The sequence below is a fragment of the Schistocerca nitens genome, chromosome 1, assembly GCF_023898315.1.
Source record: "Schistocerca nitens isolate TAMUIC-IGC-003100 chromosome 1, iqSchNite1.1, whole genome shotgun sequence".
Lineage (NCBI taxonomy): Eukaryota > Metazoa > Arthropoda > Insecta > Orthoptera > Acrididae > Schistocerca > Schistocerca nitens.
In genome coordinates, this window is record NC_064614.1 from 498,027,758 (window position 1) to 498,050,326 (window position 22,569).

The 22,569-nt window shown below is 38.8% G+C and overlaps 2 protein-coding genes across 5 annotated transcripts in view; one reads left to right on the plus strand and one right to left on the minus strand.

Annotated features, from left to right (window-relative positions):
- The window catches only part of LOC126252788 (synaptic functional regulator FMR1), a 221,820-nt gene extending 209,770 nt beyond the window's left edge, over positions 1–12,050 (minus strand). For 3 of the 4 annotated variants that reach the window (XM_049953739.1, XM_049953746.1, XM_049953724.1), the window contains exons 1-4: positions 11,972–12,050; positions 11,361–11,413; positions 9,658–9,811; positions 4,239–4,402 (exon numbers count right to left, since the gene is read on the minus strand). In XM_049953739.1, coding sequence (XP_049809696.1) covers positions 4,239–4,402; positions 9,658–9,811; positions 11,361–11,413; positions 11,972–12,022 — 422 coding nt within the window. In that variant the 5' untranslated portion in view covers positions 12,023–12,050. The remainder of the gene's footprint in view (positions 1–4,238; positions 4,403–9,657; positions 9,812–11,360; positions 11,414–11,971) is intronic. The other variant, XM_049953732.1, reaches the window with a different exon arrangement.
- A 128-nt stretch (positions 12,051–12,178) lies between these two features.
- LOC126236171 (WD repeat-containing protein 44) overlaps positions 12,179–22,569 on the plus strand; it is a 152,964-nt gene continuing 142,573 nt past the window's right edge. Inside the window, exons 1-2 of the mRNA XM_049945271.1 lie at positions 12,179–12,317; positions 12,481–12,649. Of these exons, the coding sequence (XP_049801228.1) occupies positions 12,250–12,317; positions 12,481–12,649 (237 nt within the window). The 5' untranslated portion in view covers positions 12,179–12,249. The remainder of the gene's footprint in view (positions 12,318–12,480; positions 12,650–22,569) is intronic.

Here is a 22,569-nt window from a genome sequence, read left to right on the forward strand (position 1 = left end):
TAGATTACTAAATAACACAAACCATTTTAATTAAAAAATAAGTGACCTTTCCACATTAAAATACAATAATCAAATTTTATAAAATCACAATCCACTCAATTTCGGTACAGTAAGTGGTGAGAACAATTAAATTGCTTGTACTTGGCATCACTTAAGAACTCTTCAGTCTTTCCTCTATTTTGAGTTAACAAACAGAGAATCTGGTGAACACTAATGAAAAGCTTGGGAGGAAATATTATACTAGTAACTCATTTCTAATGAATATTAGGAGTTTATCCAAAATTGGTTCCAACTCTGGCTTCAACAAGACAGATTTAAGATTTCAATATTACGGACTACTGTTAATGTTATCATTGCTTCATTATTTATAAAGAAATTATTTCTGATTATCTGATTTGACCTGGAGACAGTTAAAGAGCTGCCTGTACACATCATTCTGGGACTATTGAGCAATTAAGAAAATTGCTGACAAGAAGTCTTACACTGACAACAAATAAAAAAAATTATGGACACATTTCTTGAACAATTTAAATAATTTTCAATAACAACCGCTATCTGAACTGCTATGAAAGTAAAGTATTATGAAATTGTTTTAATAAATAACAATTTGTACTTTTACTACTTTTGTTTGATTTTCATTACTACTCTGTTCTATATATTTGCCAGGCAAACAAAATACCAGATCAATAACTTCAGTAGAGTACACAATGCTTAGAGTGTTTAAAAACTAGGCATGTATAATTTACTAATCGAAACATATCTCTTCACCAACTAAGGTATTAATTGCAATAAAACACCAAAGATTAATTCAATCCATTAAACTTAACAAAACTGAAGAGCGAATGTGCAAGTGAACATCTGTAACCTGGCAAATTCGTGTACATACATCAACCAAAACGGCCTTGCTGTGCTGGTACTGCCAAGGCTGAAAGCAAGGGGAAAGTACAGCCGTAATTTTTCCCGAGGACATGCAGTTTTACTGTATGATTAAATGATGATGGCGTCCTCTTGGGTAAAATATTCCGGAGGTAAAATAGTCCCCCATTCGGATCTCCGGGCGGGGACTACTCAAGAGGACGTCGTTATCAGGAGAAAGAAAACTGGCATTCTACGAATCGGAGCGTGGAATGTCAGATCCCTTAATCGGGCAGGTAGGTTAGAAAATTTAAAAAGGGAAATGGATAGGTTAAAGTTAGATATAGTGGGAATTAGTGAAGTTCGGTGGCAGGAGGAACAAGACTTTTGGTCAGGTGATTACAGGGTTATAAATACAAAATCAAATAGGGGTAATGCAGGAGTAGGTTTAATAATGAATAAAAAAAATAGGAGTGCGGGTTAGCTACTACAAACAGCATAGTGAACGCATTATTGTGGCCAAGATAGACACGAAGCCCGCGCCTACTACAGTAGTACAAGTTTATATGCCAACTAGCTCTGCAGATGAAGAAATTGATAAAATGTTTGACGAGATAAAAGAAATTATTCAAGTAGTGAAGGAAGACGAAAATTTAATAGTCATGGGTGACTGGAATTCGACAGTAGGAAAAGGAAGAGAAGGAAACGCAGTAGGTGAATATGGATTGGGGCTAAGAAATGGAAGAGGAAGCCGCCTGGTAGAATTTTGCACAGAGCATAACTAAATCATAGCTACACTTGGTTTAAGAATCATGAAAGAAGGTTGTATACATGGAAGAACCCTGGAGATACTAAAAGGTATCACATAGATTATATAATGGTAAGACAGATTTAGGAACCAGGTTTTAAATTGTAAGACATTTCCAGGGGCAGATGTGGATTCTGACCACAATCTATTGGTTATGACCTGTAGATTAAAACTGAAGAAACTGCAAAAAGGTGGGAATTCAAGGAGATGGGACCTGGATAAACTGAAAGAACCAGAGGTTGTACAGAGTTTCAGGGAGAGCATAAGGGAACAATTGACAGGAATGGGGGAAAGAAATGCAGTAGAAGAAGAATGGGTAGCTTTGAGGGATGAAGTAGTGAAGGCAGCAGAGGATCAAGTAGGTAAAAAGACGAGGTCTAGTAGAAATCCTTGGGTAACAGAAGAAATACTGAATTTAATTGATGGAAGGAGAAAATATAAAAAGGCAGTAAATGTAGCAGGCAAAAAGGAATACAAACGTCTCAAAAATGAGATCGACCGGAAGTGCAAAATAGCTAAGCAGGAATGGCTAGAGGACAAATGTAAGGATGTAGAGGCTTATCTCACTACGGGTAAGATAGATACTGCCTACAGGAAAATTAAAGAGACCTTTGGAGATAAGAGAACGACTTGTATGAATATCAAGAGCTCAGATGGAAACCCAGTTCTAAGTTTAGAAGGGAAAGCAGAAAGGTGGAAGGAGTATATAGAGGGTCTATACAAGGGCGATGTACTTGAGGACAATATTATGGAAATGGAAGAGGATGTAGATGAAGATGAAATGGGAGGTACGATACTGCGTGAAGAGTTTGACAGAGCACTGAAAGACCCGAGTCTAAACAAGGCCCCCGGAGTAGACAACATTCCATTGGAACTACTGACGGCCTTAGGAGAGCCAGTCCCGACAAAACTCTACCATCTGGTGAGCAAGGTGTATGAAACAGGCGAAATACCCTCAGACTTCAAGAAGAATATAATAATTCCAATCCCAAAGAAAGCAGGTGTTGACAGACGTGAAAATTACCGAACCATCAGTTTAATAAGTCACAGCTGCAAAATACTAGCACGAATTCTTTACAGACGAATGGAAAAACTAATAGAAGCCAACCTCGGGGAAGATCAGTTTGGATTCCGTAGAAACACTGGAACACGTGAGGCAATACTGACCGTACGACTTATCTTAGAAGAAAGATTAAGGAAAGGCAAACCTACGTTTCTAGCATTTGTAGACTTAGAGAAAGCTTTTGACGATGTTGACTGGAATACTCTCTTTCAAATTCTAAAGGTGGCAGGGGTAAAATACAGGGAGCGAAAGGCTATTTACAATTTGTACGGAAACCAGATGGCAGTTATAAGAGTCGAGGGGCATGAAAGGGAAGCAGTGGTTGGGAAGGGAGTAAGACAGGGTTGTAGCCTCTCCCCGATGTTATTCAATCTGTATATTGAGCAAGCAGTAAAGGAAACAAAAGAAAAATTCAGAGTAGGTATTAAAATCCATGGAGAAGAAATAAAAACTTTGAGGTTCGCCGATGACATTGTAATTCTGTCAGAGACAGCAAAGGACTTGGAAGAGCAGTTGAATGGAATGGACAGTGTCTTGAAAGGAGGATATACGATGAACATCAACAAAAGCAAAACGAGGATAATGGAATGTAGTCGAGGTGATGCTGAGGGAATTAGATTAGGAAATGAGACACTTAAAGTAGTAAAGGAGTTTTGCTATATGGGGAGCAAAATAACTGATGATGGTCGAAGTAGAGAGGATATAAAATGTTTACTGGCAATGGCAAGGAAATCGTTTCTGAAGAAGAGAAATTTGTTAACATTGAGTATAGATTTAAGTGTCAGGAAGTCATTTCTGAAAGTATTTGTATGGAGCGTAGCCATGTATAGAAGTGAAACATGGACGGTTAATAGTTTGGACAGGAAGAGAATAGAAGCTTTCGAAATGTGGTGCTACAGAAGAATGCTGAAGATTAGATGGGTAGATCACATAACTAATGAAGTACTGAATAGGATTGGGGAGAAGAGAAGTTTGTGACACAACTTGACCAGAAGAAGGGATCGGTTGGTAGGACATGTTCTGAGGCATCAAGGGATCACCAATTTAGTATTGGAGGGCAGCGTGGAGGGTAAAAATCGTAGAGGGAGACCAAGAGATGAATACACTAAGCAGATTCAGAAGGATGTAGGTTGCAGTAGGTACTGGGAGATGATGAAGCTTGCACAGGATAGAGTAGCATGGAGAGCTGCATCAAACCAGTCTCAGGACTGAAGACCACAACAACATCAACCAACCATGACCCATAAGAAATTCATTTTATAACTAACAAATTACATACGAGAAACTTTTGTTAAACAGTTAACGAAAAATATGAACTTTGAAACCAAACAGAAGTGAAAAGAAAGTGAAGAGAAGTGGGGTCAAATAAGTGACTATCAAAAATGAGAGAGAGAGAGAGAGAGAGAGAGAGAGAGAGAGAGAGATCTTCAATAACGATAAGACGTAAGGTATCTTTCTGACAATAATATTTACTCAGGAATTTAAAAATCAAAGAAACTTAAGTTAACTTACTACTCCCTTAGTTCTTCAGGTACTTCAATTTCGAACTTATGGAAAGTACTTTTACTGATAGGAGGATTTGGGTTTTTCGGCCTTAGTCTTTCACTGCCCACTATTTCCGTATAGGTACTCTCCCAGCCAAGATACTCCACTACATGGAAGTCACCTTTAATCATCTGAAATTCAAATACACAAAAAAGAAATTAAAAATTTGATTGATAATCACTGAAGGTAGCAGATACTTCACTGCCAATGTTAATTAAAGTTGAGTGAGATACCTGCTGAGGCTTCTAAAACGAAAGTAACAGTACTAACAACCACAAAGTCACAGAAATTTGGTATGCATTTCTATTAGTATCTTAACTTTAATTAAGCCTAGACTACAGTATCCATACATATTATGTGTGAAACTAGTGTATTTTGTTTGGCTAAGAGAATTCCAAAAAAGAAACCCTAATCTTTTCCGAGACTATCACATTTGAATCAGGACTTGAAAATTTGTTGACAGGTTTTTGGTGGCAATTTGTCTAGCCACTAGGTATCAAGCATTTTGTAGAGATCTTTTAACAGGATGCATCAATTAAATTATATACTTCCGTGGTATGCACATATAAATGTACAGATAACAAAAATTGGGATTTAAACATCAACAACATTTACTTCAACATGGCGACTTCATTTTGCTATTATCAAATCACAGCATGCAGCATGACATCTTGGAAAAGTTACATTATTACACACGCGTAACAGAATGATCTATTACAAACTACACAAATATTATGAATGATAATCTGAACTGAGTATTCTAAAAGGTGTTGCCACACTCACTTCTATAACACTGAGTTGAAGGAAAACTAACTGTACTTCACAATATTCCAGTCTAACACCATTAAAAAATTACAGGTTCATAAAAGATTAAGCTTATCCATATGGATATTGTAGAATCCCGTGACTACTCAAAATTTAACTGTAGACACCTGCTGTCAATAGCAATATTGTGTAAGATATGTGTAAGAAAATATTTCAACAATGACAGAAACACACTCTGAACACTTCCATTTGATAATACAGAAAAGAGCACTTACCAGAAATATTTATTTTGTTTAAGACTGGACACTAAACCAGTTTTCACCATTAACATGGGCAATAATCAAAATGATATGCTATCAATAAATTACTATTTCATCTTAATATCAGAAATGAAAACAAATCTAAAGAGCTTCTCCTTGACAATTACTGTGCAGAAGAATTTCTATTACCATAATGTGTAGAAGGTGGTGGGTTGGAATTACTAACATCTATGTATCTTTTTTCTTTTGTGTAATAAAAAACAAACTTAGAAATGTTCAGACTAACCACATGTACAAATTAATTTGCAATGTGAATGTTGAAGACTCATCCCACATTATGATCTATCATGCAAAATGATCCATGGAATATGTAACCAAATGATCACAGACAGAACAAAATTTGATTTAGCTTAATTATGACTGGGATAGTAACACTGTATGGTGAAAGTGAGACTATTAAAGCTGATGGCATAACAAACAATGGATGCACTGAGTCTGTGTAAAATACTACAGCTGACCAATTCGAACTGTCACTAATGCACCAGGAGGAAGGGGCAATTTCAGAACACTGTTCGTAACTGTAAGATAATCCCTGTCAACAATACAATTGCAAATTGTTACTTTGTGCCTAGATGCAAACACAGTATGATGAAGATTGTAGTGCATGTGTGTGTGTGTGTGTGTGTGTGTGTGTGTGTGTGTGTGTGTGTTTGGAGAAGTAGTAACGTACACTGCTACGCTTTGGGCAGCTTGGATGTTAACACACAATGTCTTACATTTATGAGTTCACATGAAACAGTGAGTTCAAGTGCCACATACTGTTATTGGCTGATGGAAGGGGAGCAGCTACTGCCATGTTAAGGTAAGTTAAAATGCTGTATCTGGTGATTTCGATATTTACATATTTTACCACATAAGTACGCAATTTACTTGATAGCCAGCATGAAATGTATCTCTAACATGCATTAGTTTTAGGATGATTTGCTGTGTGTTTAAGTGTTAGGCTATGTGACAGTAACTATAAACGTTACCTTTCATCAGACTTCAAGCATACACTTAATTTCAGTGCTTTGATTGCTTTGTGATCAGTGATTACAATCTTTCACCACACAACAGGAAATCCTATCCAATTTTAAACCTCCCACCCAGTCAAATGAAATCTGTTGAAGGGTGCATTGAAGCTCAGAACACTGTCATTCTGCTGTGAACTGTGACAAAATGAAAAATTAGGTCGTAACGTCACTATCACTACTATTTTTTAAAATGAAAGTGGCAACATGTTAAATTTAGTGCAGCCCAAGGTCCAGACCAGATTAGGTGGTAACTTGATTTAAGTGCCAAGATTAGCTATTTTACTGAACACAAGTTCTGATTAATCTATAGTGTAACCTAAAGTTGGCCGAAAAGGTTAAGTTAGGTAGGAATTTGGCAAAGCCAATGAGAAAGTCAGGACTTTTTATATATTACGCACACCATAGTTGTGTCCCACTGGAAACACTTATGTGATTTTATGTATGTGTTAGTATTTTCCAATGAAAACAATCAATTTGTCAAACACTGATTGTTTTCGTTGTTATATTATCCCATGTGGCCATCATTCCTTCTTATGTAACCCTCTTGTCAGTCTTTGTAATCGTCTCTTGTTCAGACCGTCATCTCTTTTCTACCTCATGCGTTAATCTGTTCATTCAAAAAACAACCCTCCAAAAAAAGCTTCCTAGCACACCACAGGTCACTTAGTATTATTCTGGCCTGGAATGTATTAATCAGCTACTTTGACAACGCTATCAATTCCTGAAATCCTCCCCTGACATTTTACCCACCGCACCTAGAATAGCTTTTTGTTGCCCTACCAATCTCTGCAATATTCTTGGCAGACCCTATGATCCCCTTCAAGCACCCATCTCCCTACCCTGTGGCTCCTATCACTGTGAATGTCCCCACTGCAAGACATGCCCTATGTACCTTCCTACCACCGCCTATACGAGCCTTGTAACTGGCACACCTGTGAAACAAACAGGTTATACCAGCTGTTATGTGAACACTGTTTGGCCTTTTACATCGGCACGACCACCACCAAATTATCAATTAGGATGAATGGGCACAGGCAGAGGGTTTATATTGCCAACATGCAATATCCTGTTGTAGAGCATGCTCTAGAACATGACAATTGTGACCTCTGTGCCTGTTTCACCACATGCGCCACCTGCATTCTTCTCCCAGACACCAGTTTATCAGAACTCTCAGGTGGGAACTAGTGTTACAACATGTCTTCGGCACTCACCACCCAACTGGCCTTAATTTATGTTAATTTCTTCCTTCTCACAAGGGAACCTCCCCATCGCACCCCCCTCAGATTTAGTTATAAGTTGTCACAGTGGATAGGCCTTGAAAAACTGAACAAAGATCAATCGAGAAAACAGGAAGAAGTTATGTGGAACTACGAAAAAAGAAGCAAAATATAGAAACTGAGTAGTCCATGCGCAACATATATAACATCAAGGAGAGCGTTAGTCGAGTATCGCCGTGGTCCCGTGATTAGCGTGAGCAGCTACGGAGCGAGAGGTCCTTGGTTCAAGTCTTCCCTCGAGTGCAAATTTTAATTTCTTTATTTTCGCGAATTTATGATCTGTCCGTTCGTTCATTGACGTCACTGTTTACTGTAATAAGTTTAGTGTCTGTGTTTTGCAACCGCACCGCAAAACCGTGCGATTAGTAGACGAAAGGACGTGCCTCTCCAATGGGAACCGAAAACATTTGATCGTAAGGTCATAGATCAACCGATTCCTCCACAGAAAAACATGTCTGATATATTCTATACGACACTGGTGACGGCATGTGCGTCACATGACAGGAATTTGTTGTCGACCCACCTAACTTGTACACTTGGCGAATGGGTAAAAAGATTCTTCTACCTTGCCCGATTTAGGTTTTCTTGTGGATGTGATAATGACTCCCAAAAAACTGATGAAAACATAATAGTTTGTCACATAAACTGAAAATAAAAAATTAAAGTTTTCACTCAAGGGAAGACTTGAACCAAGGACCTCTCGTTTCGCAGCTGCTCACGCTAACCAGGGGACCACGACGCTGCGGTGCGGGTACTATCTTTGATGTTGCATATCTTCCGCATGGACTACTCAGTTTATATATTTTGCTCATTTTTTCATAGTTCCACACAACTTCTTCCTGTTTTCTCTATTAATGTGTGTTCAGTTTCTCAAGGCCTATCCACTGTGCCAACTTATAACTAAATCTGAGGGGGGTGCGATGGGGAGGTTCCCTTGTCAGCATATCTTCACAGTAACTACTCTTCTTCACTTTGTTTTAGTTTTCTACATCTTTCATTGTCTTATCCATCCATTTTTCACCACCCACCTCCCACAACTATTACGTAAAATTCACTTAGTTTTTCACTCTATTTGGCTCTTGCACAATGTTTAAGCAGTGATCTTTGTCTTGCATATTACTCTTTTATCTTTAAGCTCTCAGGTTTTCAAATCTCATCCAGTGCAGTCCCCAAGAATCAATCTTTCTTTTTCATCCTTATCAGTAAGTTTCTCCTGACACGCAATTCTGGGTGACTTTCCTGAAATCTTCTACTCTGCCTAGACCTCTCCAGTCCTTCCCCTTAAACCCTTCCACCTGAAGGGAACACTGGCTCCGAAAGCTTGGCTAATTATAACCTTTCTGTGGGGCTTCTGCCGCCATTTGGTGGGTAGATTTTCTTATCTATCCAATTAAATTATGTTCCAAGACATTAACAACACATCCAACGTAAAATTCCTAAATTCACACAACTTCTACCAGTATTTCTTAAGGTAACCCATCTATTCATTCCATATAACACTTCATCATCAATGGGATGGCTGCCTTTAACATACTTGGCAATTTAATAATGCAAAGATCAGTGTACTTCCAAGTTATCAATATAACAGGGCACCTCCAGCAGCCAACAATGTCAAAATTTAATACCTTCATGGCAATTCAAGTCTCTAGCCTAATTATTATGAACAGAGACAGCAGTTTAACTAAAAAATGTAATGACATACAATGAGAACCAGCCTAAGGAGGATTAGCAGTTGAAAGATGGCTCAGCTTAATTGGTGGAGCCAAGTGCCAAATGCTAAATGCATTATCTGGGAATAGAAAAAGTAAGTACTTTCTTACAACTTACGTAAGAATTGCAGGAAAGTCAATACTTGCTGAAAACTTGACATTATATCTGTTTCTTAAAATGGGACTGCTGCTTAGTTTACACAATGCAGAACGTTAACACTGTTCAATAGGGAGTGGGACAGGGAAACCACACATTTTCTTAACTGTTTACACTTGTTTTGCAAGAAGTATAGCTAACTTACCTTTATAATTGCTTTCCACCAACCACACGCTTCCTGATCATTGGCCCTCGAAAATACTTCAATTTCCTGGTTTTCAGTGAAATCTGATTTGCTTGTGGAGTCATCAGGTGGAAGCCGTACTTGCGAGAATGGAAATTTTGATTCTGGCTGCCAACTGTAATATGATATTTTTGTTATCAATAAACAATAAAAGCTAGTAATCACTCAATTCAAAATCTTTGGGGTGTTCTGCAAAAAAGATAATTACCACAACTTACTACCAATAAAATAAATGAATACTTTTAAATGTTTCTTCCTACAAATTTAAAACAAACACACACAAACACACACACACACACACACACACACACACACACACACACACACACACACACACACACACACACAATATTTAACTTCTAATATAAACAATCTATAAAAGTTTGAAAACAAGCATAGGCACAAGGTCCAATTGCTTTAATATGGAGTACAACTGATAGATTCTCTAGCAAATGCTGGAACTGATAAAATTACGCTGAGAAGTAAGACTGACTTACACTGAGCAAAACAACATTAGTTACCAGCCAAGCCAGTGCCCAGCTTGTTACAACACTATCACAAATGACATCTTCAGTAACTGTGCACCTCTCTCAACCTGCAGCTGCACGTGGCTGCAACATTTTGTTAACCTATATAGTATATAAAAAGAGATACCAAATGGTAATGTTTAGCTGTTTATGGCAACAAACTGAAGCTAAGAAATGTGTAAAGCTGTTTCATGCAATGATTATGGGATAAGGAAGTTCTCACTAGACATTGCACATCTGTATGAACAGTAAATACAACCACAGAGGTAAAAAGCAGATGGTGGCTAAGCTAGGAAGAATAAAATGCTGTCTAACAGTTGTTAACGTCTTCAATTGGATGAGCTTCCTTCTGTCAAGAGACAGTATGTCATCCTTTGATTTTCTTGTGCACATGATTATACAGTACACCTCTACATAACAAAGCTCATTTACAGCTTGAAAATACATTGACAAAGTCCTCTCTCATAAGATAAACAGCCATGCAATGCAGAAATAACTTCATCATGCAGAGGCACCACGACAACTCCATTGGCAAGGACTGAGAAAAGCAAGCAACCACAGTGCACTACCCTGCCCCCCCCCCTCCCTCACATACAAAAACACAGTAATTACACTCAAATATAAAACACCCAGCATACTCAGTTATTTACAAAAGTCGAAAAGGATTCCCTGTAATGCATAACAAAGAAAAAAATTTCCCTTAATTATTCCACTTATGAATCTAAAAGTGAACCTGCATAACTATTATACACCACGACGAAGGTACACATTAACTCAGTCAACAAGGCAATAATAACAACAATAATAATGGTGGTAAACACAACTCAAAGTCTAAATGTAAACAAGGTAGGCGACTTCCACGTACTAACTGTAACGGGGGTACTGTTATAGATCTACCTTTTTTCCGCTTAACACAAAACAGTTTCACTGCCAACACAAACAAAAAAAAAAACAAAAATTACTTACATGCGATAAATTTTAATTTTGATTCCTATTGCGTAATTAATGCCACAATTAATATTGATCCCAACTGCTAACCCTAGCACAACCACTACAATTTGTGCCCAGTCACAGAATCCAAACACTGGTATTTGCTTGTGTATAAAGCTACCTTCACATATGTAGAATTATACTCACTCTTTCTCAAACGCAACGGATACTTCCTCATCGAAAATGTCTGTAACGAAGGCCTGAAACAGAAAAGTGACAAAAGTTTAGTTTCCAGTAGTCTACTTAACGAACACGCGTCCTGCTAATATCGCTTGCGAGCTGTTTTCCGGGTCATGGGATTATTCGTGCAATTCAGAGCTGATTCATTTCTGAAGATGACAGTAAGAGGCACGTTCTTGACACCGTAAAACAGCTTATAACCAGTACTTCACCAAGACTAACTTGTTAGGTTAGAAGAAACAGCAAATGCTGAAGTAAGCGCACGTCTGAACTACATAGCACACACAAACCAATATACGTCTCTTTGATAAAACTGACCTTATTTACCATGACTTTAAGGTGCATTAGCATTTCATAATGCTTAAATTATTCCCTATAAGACACGCGCGTGTAAAATCACGCCCTGTCAAATGGGACATGGCGTCCTAGCCGCGTTCTCGTACCACTCTTAAAACGAATATTCTCCGAAAGTAAAAGACATACCGGTAAAATAGTTTTTGGGAACATATTTGAAATTTAACTGAATGACCTGCAATGGTGCTTCTCCCTACAAACGACATACTTTATACAGTACAAACCTTATAATAGGCCCCATTCTCGCCGCATACTTCAACTGCAAGATCCTCCATCTTACTTTTGTACCATAGAAACCTTGGGTTTGAGGCTATATCGACATTGGCCAATCCTACTTAAATAAGAGAATAAAGATTCTTCCCTATTGGTCAGTCACACTGTTCCAAAGATAACTGCAGAATTTCCTTGCTCAGACAGTAGACAGTGTATATGTTTCGCGTGTGTTATGACATTTTTGGAATGGTTGAGTGTATCATATGATTGTTAATAAAGTAATTATAGAATGTCTGTTAGTAGTGATTCCGAAGAATTTTACGACGCTGAAGACTTAACACCCAGTCGACAATCGAGGTAAAAATAGCAATTGTCATGAAATTGTTTTGTCGGAAATGTATCAACTTTATAACCTGTATGTCATTGCTGGTGTCATTCCCCACCGTGTATAATATTCCACATCGAATTTTGGCAAGCTGATTATAATTTCATAGCAATATCGTATCCTCGTTTGGAACAGGAAAATCAAATCTACCAAGGAAGATGATGTTATCCCGAGAAGTGATTCTGAAGGTAGTGTTTTTGCTGCAGAAGCCAAAAGAAATTCTACGACAGAAGAAACAGCTTCATCTCGTCAACTCCCAAGATCAGTACCCAATGACGAATGTCAACAAATCCCAGAAAAAGATGTAAGGATGAAAGCATAATAACTATATAGTGAAGTTTTGTAATTTGATTTATTGTAACGTTGTTGGACATGTTGAAACTGCAATTTAGCTGTTTTATAGGTATCTTTTCCAATATTTTTTTCGTAGACATCTGATTACGGTAGCATCATACTTGCCTTCGCAGATTAACGTAGGCACCTATTTTTGTCTTGTCATAGCTTTATTAGGTGGTCAATGTAACTGAGAAAACACAGCTGTACACGCAAAAGAATCAGACTATATCAGTAAGACTCACAAGTTATTCTCATACAGTGCTGTCATAAGGTTATAGGACCTGAATAAACAAATATTTCAATTCAAAGTTGGAATTTATGAGTAACAGATTTATGTGCTGTAATTGCAAAGAAAAACTCCCAAGACCCATTATATGCTGTAGTCATCATTTTCAATACATAGGGGGAGTGCAGTAATGAATTAAAGAGGCAGTTTCAACTCCAGCATTAGGCCTACATGAAGGTTGATTCTGACTGCAACATAATATTTGTTTGCAGAGCACTATTCACAAATCAGAAGTAATAAAGAAAATTGGCTGTTATTATTTAGTTTTGGATGCAGTAATGTACTCCATCCTTCACATTCAAATTGACGAAAATCAAGGAAAGTACGTAGTGTAGCAGTTGCAATTACTTCGCTTGTTTTTGTGGTTATTTCTAACTACCCTTTTTGCTGTGGTTTTGTCAAAGGCCATAGCTTGTTGTGATTGCAAACTGATTTGTAGGATAGCCTGAGGTCTAGGTTAGGTTGAAATGAGACGATTTGGTTATGAGTTGAAGCCAACAAATACAAATATAAAATAAAAGTTGTAGTAGCAGATTGATTTTTAATATAGTCTGAAGTCTATTATTATGACATACTTAACACATTGTTCATTATAAAAACTAACACTGCAAGATTTATTCAGATAATCTGGATTACATAATAGCAAAATCCACATGAATTATTTTGGTGCATGCTTTGTTCATATATTGCATGTTAACCATGAAACTACTGACAACCTTGGGAAAACCAGTCTTGACAAAACTCTACCATCTGGTGAGCAAGATGTATGAGACAGGCGAAATACCCGCAGACTTCAAGAAGAATATAATAATCCCAATCCCAAAGAAAGCAGGTGTTGACAGATGTGAAAATTACCAAACTATCAGTTTAATAAGTCACAGCTGCAAAATACTAACGCGAATTCTTTACAGACGAATGAAAAAACTGATAGAAGCTGACCTCGGGGAAGATCAGATTGGATTCCGTAGAAATGTTGGAACACGTGAGGCAATACTGACCCTGCGACTTATCTTAGAAGAAAGATTAAGGAAAGGCAAACCTACGTTTCTAGCATTTGTAGACTTAGAGAAAGCTTTTGACAATGTTGATTGGAATACTCTCTTTCAAATTCTAAAGGTGGCAGGGGTAAAATACAGAGAGCGAAAGGCTATTTACAATTTGTACAGAAAGCAGATGGCAGTTATAAGAGTCGAGGGACATGAAAGGGAAGCAGCAGTTGGGAAGGGAGTGAGACAGGGTTGTAGCCTCTCCCCGATACTATTCAACCTGTATATTGAGCAAGCAGTAAAGGAAACAAAAGAAAAATTCAGAGTAGGTATTAAAATCCATGGAGAAGAAATAAAAAGTTTGAGGTTCACCGATGACATTGTAATTCTGTCAGAGACAGCAAAGGACTTGGAAGAGCAGTTGAACGGAATGGATAGTGTCTTGAAAGGAGGACATAAGATGAACATCGACAAAAGCAAAACGAGGATAATGGAATGTAGTCGAATTAAGTTGGGTGATGCTGAGGGAATTAGATTAGGAAATGAGACACTTAAAGTAGTAAAGGAGTTTTGCTATTTTGGAGCAAAATAACTGATGATGGTCGAAGTAGAGAAGATATAAAATGTAGACTGGCAATGGCAAGGAAATCGTTTCTGAAGAAGAAAAATTTGTTAACATCGAGTATAGATTTAAATGTCAGGAAGTCATTTCTGAAAGTATTTGTATGGATTGTAGCCATGTATGGAAGTGAAACGTGGACAATAAATAGTTTAGACAAGAAGAGAATAGAAGCTTTTGAAATGTGGTGCTACAGAAGAATGCTGAAGATTAGATGGGTTGATCACATAACTAATGAGGTGGTATTGAATAGAATTGGGGAGAAGAGGAGCTTGTGGCACAACTTGACTAGAAGAAGGGATCGGTTGGTAGGACATGTTCTGAGACATGGAGGGATCACCAATTTAGTATTGGAGGGCAGCGTGGAGGGTAAAAATCGTAGAGGGAGACCAAGAGATGAATACACTAAGCAGATTCAGAAGGATGTAGGCTGCAGTAGGTACTGGGAGATGAAGCAGCTTGCACAGGATAGAGTAGCATGGTGAGCTGCATCAAACCAGTCTCAGGACTGAAGACCACAACAACAACAAACCATGAAAAAAAGAAATCTGCATTCACAGTAACAAGAGCAACATGAACACACACTACCAATTCTTCCACATTTATCGGCGGAGTAGAGGACATCTGCTCCTTCAGGTGTCCCCACTGGAAGATATCCAGGGGATTTAGGTCAGGTGAATGTAATGGCCATACAACTGGACCTCCATGTCAGAGCCATTTCAATGGAAATGTTCTGTCCAAATACTGTCACACAATTCCAGAATGTGGAGGTGCACCATCAGCTTGGAATCATATCCTCTGCCTAACATCTAGTGTAACATCTTCCAGCTCATCAGGCAGAGAGTTTGAGAGGAATGCATGGTACCTTTGTGCAGTCGACCGGTCAGGCAACATGTAAGGGCCCAAACACCTATCACCCAATATTCCGGCCCAGACGTTGATACGAAAGCGAACTTGATATCCACGGTCACGGGTGACCTGCGGATTAACCTCAGAACAATAGAGGGCATTGTGCAAATTGAAGACACCATCATGAATGAATACTGCTTCATCTGACCATATTACGGTGTTAACAAAGTCATCATTGATTTCCTGTTGTTGTTGGAACCATTCACAGAATTGCAACCGCTGATGGCGATCCGCAGGATGGAAGTGTTGCGAGAAAGCATTGATAGGGGTGCAGCCCATGCTTGTGGAGCATGTGAATGACCTTGAGCTGCGAGACACGCAGCTGCCTTGCTATGCTATGTATACTTCGCTGAGGTTCCTGATGTATGACCTCCAGAATAGCTTCCTCAGTAGCTGGAGTACAGCAAGTCCATGGACGACCTGTTTCACACAAAGGTGGAAGGAGAGAACCTGACTCCCAAAGGTGCAGCTCCAGATGGCGAAATGCATTTTTATGTAGATGGCGTCGGCGAGGACATCTATCAGCATATTCACGAGTGGTAACACCAGCCTGGTTATCAGGTGCGCCAAAGACCAGAAGCATATCCACATATTCATCATTTGTGTATGCTACACGTGTGCCGGGCCACACTAGTTTATAGGTTTACAATGAGAAAATTCAATACGTGTATGCATGTTCATTGGAGTCTGTCATGAGCGCATTACTGTGCTCGCAACTAGTTCCTGTCCGGTGGACAGTGCATACAGTATAAACACACCATCAGTCCTGCATGCAGTTCCACCTAACACGCATTATCCCTCTGACAGATATTGTTCTGCATGATTCGTCCCAACACCGCTAATTGTAAAATGTTCGGTTTCTGATTACACTGTTTCCCTAATGATAACAGACGTGATGTTTACACAGTCCCATCGATACGATAATGATAATAATAATAATAATAATAATAATAATGCATTGAGCTACATACTAAACAGCATGTGGTTACCAGACTCAATGTTGAAAGACATAATTAGTGAGACCATGGTGATAAGACATACAATTAGTAACCGAGTTTGGACATTGTTCGCAAAGCACGTTGCTAGTCCTACTGGTAACATAAGGCCCTAACGAAATGTAATGGACCTGAATGAGGCAAGAATAAAAGTTGGTACTAATCTATGGGATCATTTGAGGAGGGTACAAGGAAAACAGGTTTCACGTCTAGTAGATGTAGTGGTGTGAATAAATTCACGTCCGTGACTTGGAAAGGTCTTCTTTCAAAGCTGACCATTCTTCCATTTCTACGATTGTAGTATGTAAGGGCAAATGTTTTCTAGAGGACCTGCTGCAATCGCTGTTGACGATTAAGATGCCAGATACCATACCACCTGGACTACATTTAGCCTACCAAATAAAAAACATATGCCTCAACCCAGGATCGAACCATCGACCTCCTGCATACTGACCCAAAACTATATCCATGCACCAACTGTACAGCACAACTAATCTGTACAGACAGAGGTAGTTACCATACATGTGGTTACAGTGTTGCCAGATTGCCACTCTTTAAAGTCCTTTTTCTGCTGGATGTACTCACTAGACGAAATTTTGAGAGAGACTCTTTTTTATCGCTGGCACGTGAGGAGTCACGCTGCAAAGCCCGAGTGCTCTAATTCCACTTCACCCTGTAGATGATGTATGATGCGCCCTCCTAATAGCTGTAGTCTGTGTTCTTTGTTTATCTAAACCTTCTATTCACCATTCCTACAACCGATTTTGTGTGTTTGTCTCATTGCATTTTGTTTTTTAGAATTACCATTACACACTGAAGTTCTGTGATGGGCTTTGCTAGTTTACCACTAATCTTATCATCACATATATTCCAGATCTTTTTTCTTGTTATGGGCATTATTTTCCATTTATCCACATTTATAAGGGACATCTCGTTCATTACACCGATTGCAAATTCAGTACAAGTTGTTGTGCATTTCCTTAGTCATGTAACAATAATACCTTCTTGTGGTGAACTTTTTCCCTCTCCTCATTAAACAAATGTTTGCATTCATATACTGTCTATATTAAGTTGACATCCTACACCATTGTAAAATGATGCTTGGACAAATAAATTAATGATACTGGTTCTGTTAGTTATCCATCTCCTTTTACATGTCAATCATTTCAATTATATTAACCATATCACTTTTCATCACTTAATTCAAATGTTCACTTTTGATTTCCTGTTAAGAAATCACGCTAGTTAAAGTGCACTTAAGAATCTACAAGTTTTCCATTGCATATTGCTGTTGGCAATTTGTTATCATTGGCTGTAGCCAGTGAAGTGATAGCATAGGACAACCAGTGAGAATCACTGAATGTAATGATTTCTTTCTGCAGAGGATACAGATTGATTACTTCGTTTTCCATGTGGAGACAGCAAGATTAATTGATGGCTATTATTGATTTATGTCAACATGTTTATATTCACAATTATGTTTTTTTGAATGTCATGATTTCCTAGGTTGTGTGGTTAGGTTGAGATCTGATAGCGCAGATTAAATTGCAGTGAGTGAATCAAGCACCAATCACATTTAATGTCATAATTATCAGCTAGGATATGATAGCTACCTCCTCCCACCCTCCCTGGAGCTTTGGTTGTGATTACACGTTGAGCTGTAAAGAAACCCTAGACCTAGGTTAGGTTAGAATGTGATGAATTGATTATGATTTGGCAAAGGCCAATAAATGTAAACACATAAAAGTGATTGGTAACAGATTGATACATAGCCTAATGTAATCTGAGGTCTGTGCTTAGTGTAAGTTAATCATCTAAGTCTACTTAGACGTCATACTTTCAAATTTCCCACTATTTTTACTACACATGTTGCATCAGTGTTTTCATTTGACATAATTTTAATGTTCTCACACTGATGTCAACCATATTGGACTTTCTAGTGTGTGTGTGTGTGTGTGTGTGTGTGTGTGTGTGTGTGTGTGTAGATCTCGGTGTATGAGTACACTGTCTTCAGTTGCCTCACCACATTGATCCACAAGAGGTACAATTGAAGGTTTGGAGCAGTTCCTTGACTTCACATAAGTCCAGAGAGGTACCTAGTACTTGAATGTAACCTATGATATGTTTCAGCTACAACTCTCTTGCATTTGTTGGATTTGAACCAAGTGCTCTGTTTGTTTTTTGAATAAGTTATTAGTGACTGACTGGCAGTTCCACAAAATGCAAATAGTCTCTTAGTTTTGTTAATGCAAAGTTTGGTAACCATTGCCCGGGAATAACATTATGGTCACTAGTCTTTGTCTCTTGCCAGTATACCCAGGATCTGAAGTATTTCTCCACATTTAGGCTGATGGACCTGTTGTTGAAAGCAGTTGTTTGAAACTAATTCAACAGTACATAATAATGCTGTTTGTCCGTAGTACCAGTAGTGTGTGTGTTCATTTGCTAGTCAGTACTTGGCAAATTAGTGAAAAAAGCTTATTTGTGATCTGGACCTGTCTCCTCAATGATAGTACTCCTACCCACTTCAGTGCCACCCATGGTACCTTTTCGGCCGTCAGTCTTATGATCACTTTCCAGAATCCCGGGGCACAAAACATAAGGTGCTTTGAAGCGCCTAGAACACCATCTTGGAAGTCTCACAGCCTGTCTTTGTGAATCATCTTCCTGTTATTAGTGGGCTTGATAGACTTCTTTTTTTAAGAAGTTACCCAGCACTGCAGCAAATTATTTTCAGTTTCTTCATGTCATCACCATCATCATCATCATCATTTAAGACTGATTATGCCGTTAAGCGTTCAGTCTGGAGCATAGCCCCCTTATAAAATTCCCCCATGATCCCCTGTTCAGTGCTAACATAGGTGCCTCTTCTGATGTTAAACCCATTACTTCAAAATCATTCTTAACCGAATCCAGGTTCCTTCTCCTTGGTCTGCCCCGACTCCTCCTACCCTCTACTGCTGTACCCATGAGTCTCTTGGGTAACCTTGCTTCTCCCATGCGTGTAACATGACCCCACCATCTAAGCCTGTTCACCCTGACTGCTACATCTATAGAGTTCATTCCCAGTTTTTCTTTGATTTCCTCATTGTGGACACCCTCCTGCCATTGTTCCCATCTACTAGTACCTGCAATCATCCTAGCTACTTTCTTATCCGTAACCTCAACCTTGTTGATAAGGTAACCTGAATCCACCCAGCTTTCGCTCCCATACAACAAAGTTGGTCGAAAGATTCCTTCTTGCAGAAGAGTAGATCGTAGCTGAGCACTCACTGCATTAGCTTTGCTACACCTCGCTTCCAGTTCTTTCACTATGTTGCCATCCTGTGAGAATATGCATCCTAAGTACTTGAAACCGTACACTTGTTCTAACTTTGTTCCTCCTATTTGGCACTCAATCCATTTATATTTCTTTTCCACTGACATTACTTTCGTTTTGGAGATGCTAATCTTCATACCATAGTCCTTACATTTTTTATCTGGCTCTAAAATATTACTTTGCAAACTTTCAATCGAATCTGCCATCACAACTAAGTCATCCACATATGCAAGACTGCTTATTTTGTGTTCACATATCTTAATCTCACCCAGCCAATCTATTGTTTTCAACATATGATCCATAAATAATATGAACAACAGTGGAGACACGTTGCAGCCTTGTCTTACCCCTGAAACTACTCTGAACCATGAACTCAATTTACTGTCAACTCTAACTGCTGCCTGACTATCTATGTAAAGACCTTTAATTGCCTGCAGAAGTTTGCCTCCTATTCCATAATCTCGTAAAACAGACAATAACTTCCTCCTAGGAACCCGGTCATATGCCTTTTCTAGATCTATAAAGCATAGATACAATTTCCTGTTCCACTCATAACACTTCTCCATTATTTGCCGTAAGCTAAAGATCTGGTCCTGACAACCTCTAAGAGGCCTAAACCCGCACTGATTTTCATCCAATTGGTCCTCAACTAATACTCGCACTTTCCTTTCAACAATACCCGAGAAGATTTTACCCACAACGCTGATTAAAGAGATACCTCTGTAGTTGTTACAATCTTTTCTGTTTCCATGTGTAAAGATTGGTGTGATTACTGCTTTTGTCCAGTCTGATGGAACCTGTCCCGACTCCTAGGCCATTTCAATTATCCTGTGTAGCCATTTAAGACCTGACATTCCACTGTATTTGATGAGTTCCGACTTAATTTCATCCACCCCAGCTGCTTTAATGCACTGCAATCTATTGACCATTTTCTCCACTTCCTCAAATGTGATCCTATTTCCATCATCATTCCTATCCCATTCTACCTCGAAATCTGGAACATTACTGATCGTATTTTCACCTACATTGAGCAATTCTTCAAAATATTGCCTTTCTTCATGTTTACCAACAAAAAATGTTCACTAATGGTGATCAGATTTCTAACACGCAGGAGTCTCAAAATTCAGGTCAGTAAGTTAAACTAATAAAGAAATAGTAACAAAGTTCACAGATGACTAAATAACTGAAAGCTTCATATTGGAACAGTTGGTGCTAACTGACTAAGGAGAACATATCCTTTATATGCAGATTTACATTGTGGTTAACATGTCAGTAACTGGGCACAGACTACAAATTATATATTGACACATATAGGTTGTTAATGATTTCAGTACTGAGGCCTGACTGGTAACATGTTGTTACCTTCTCTCTTCCGGACACTGAATGACAGACTGGCTGAGGCTTTGTGTGCCACACCTAGTTATAGGTGCACATAATGCCCAGAATTACTATTTACTGAACTATAAACTTATTACATGTTAGGTAGTTGTGATTGCAGGTTTTCTTGACACATTCCAATGATAAAATCTTCTCTAGTGATCTTCTAAGTGGTGGCATAGTCTTGTCATAATGTTTCAGTGAGTCTTGTACCCATCATCTACAGGCAAAATGTTCTGCTAATCTACATAGCTGCTTGACCACTGACCTCATCTGTGGGTGGGCCAATAACAGGCCTCTGGAAGCAGGTGCCAAACTGGTGGTGGAGGAATGCAGTGCGGCCCTGGTGTCAGCATTGAGTCCCTGCCTGTGTGGCATCTGTCCATTCCTGTTCCATTTTTGTAACTGTGGAATCCAACGATGTGCTGCTATCACAATTTATTAGGTTGTTGTACAGATGTGTTTTTACCACCTCTTTAACAATCAAGTCCTAGAACCTGTTGACACAGCACAACCTCATCGTTCATTAGAAACTGAAGGTGTTTTCCTCATTGATGACATGCTCTGTTACCCTGGACTAGTCTGTCTGCCGCAGTCAAGTATTGCTGATGTGTTCTGCATGGTGCTGTGAAAGGCATTGCTGTGTCTATCTGATTTATTGCATCCCATATTCGCACTCACTATTGTTAATGCCTGGTGACCGTGATCCTAGCGGGTCTTTGTTCAGGCCAAGCATGTCCTCAATTTTTCTTGTTGCATGGGTAACAGTCATTATATTATGTTTCTCCATTATTTTTGTGATCTTTGCTATCAGTGACATTACATACAGCATGAAAACTACACATTTGGCTTCTTCTTTATCTGGTTTGTCCTCCCTTCTCCTATCTATCTTTAGGTCACAACTAATTTGCATTTTGTTGTAACCATTTTTGCAGAATGTTTCCTGCAGGTACTATAACTTACTCAGCAAGCAATTCCTGTAGCAGAGGTGCCTCACTCTGTGTACTTTGGTAGTTAGTAGTTAGTAATGAGTTGAGTTGCACTGGATGTTGGCAAGTCCAAGCATTAAGGTAGAAGCAGTGTGTCCCTGCATGCTGTTGAAACTTCTCGTGATCAAAATTTCTAAGAAGGATAGATTTCCCATCTCCTCTGTCTCAGTGGTGAACTTGATGTTGTTATGAATGCCACTGAGATAATGTAGGAACTCCTGTAGGTTCTCTCTGTCATGTGACAGACCAGGATGAGACACATATCACGACTGGCTAGTCTGGGCTTGGTACAGGAGCACATCCTTGTTACCAGACTGGCACTTGACAAGAATGCAAGTACTTTGCTAACTCACCATGTGGGCCTGGCTTCCAGTCTCCCAGACATAGCTGAAAGTGGATGGATGGCAC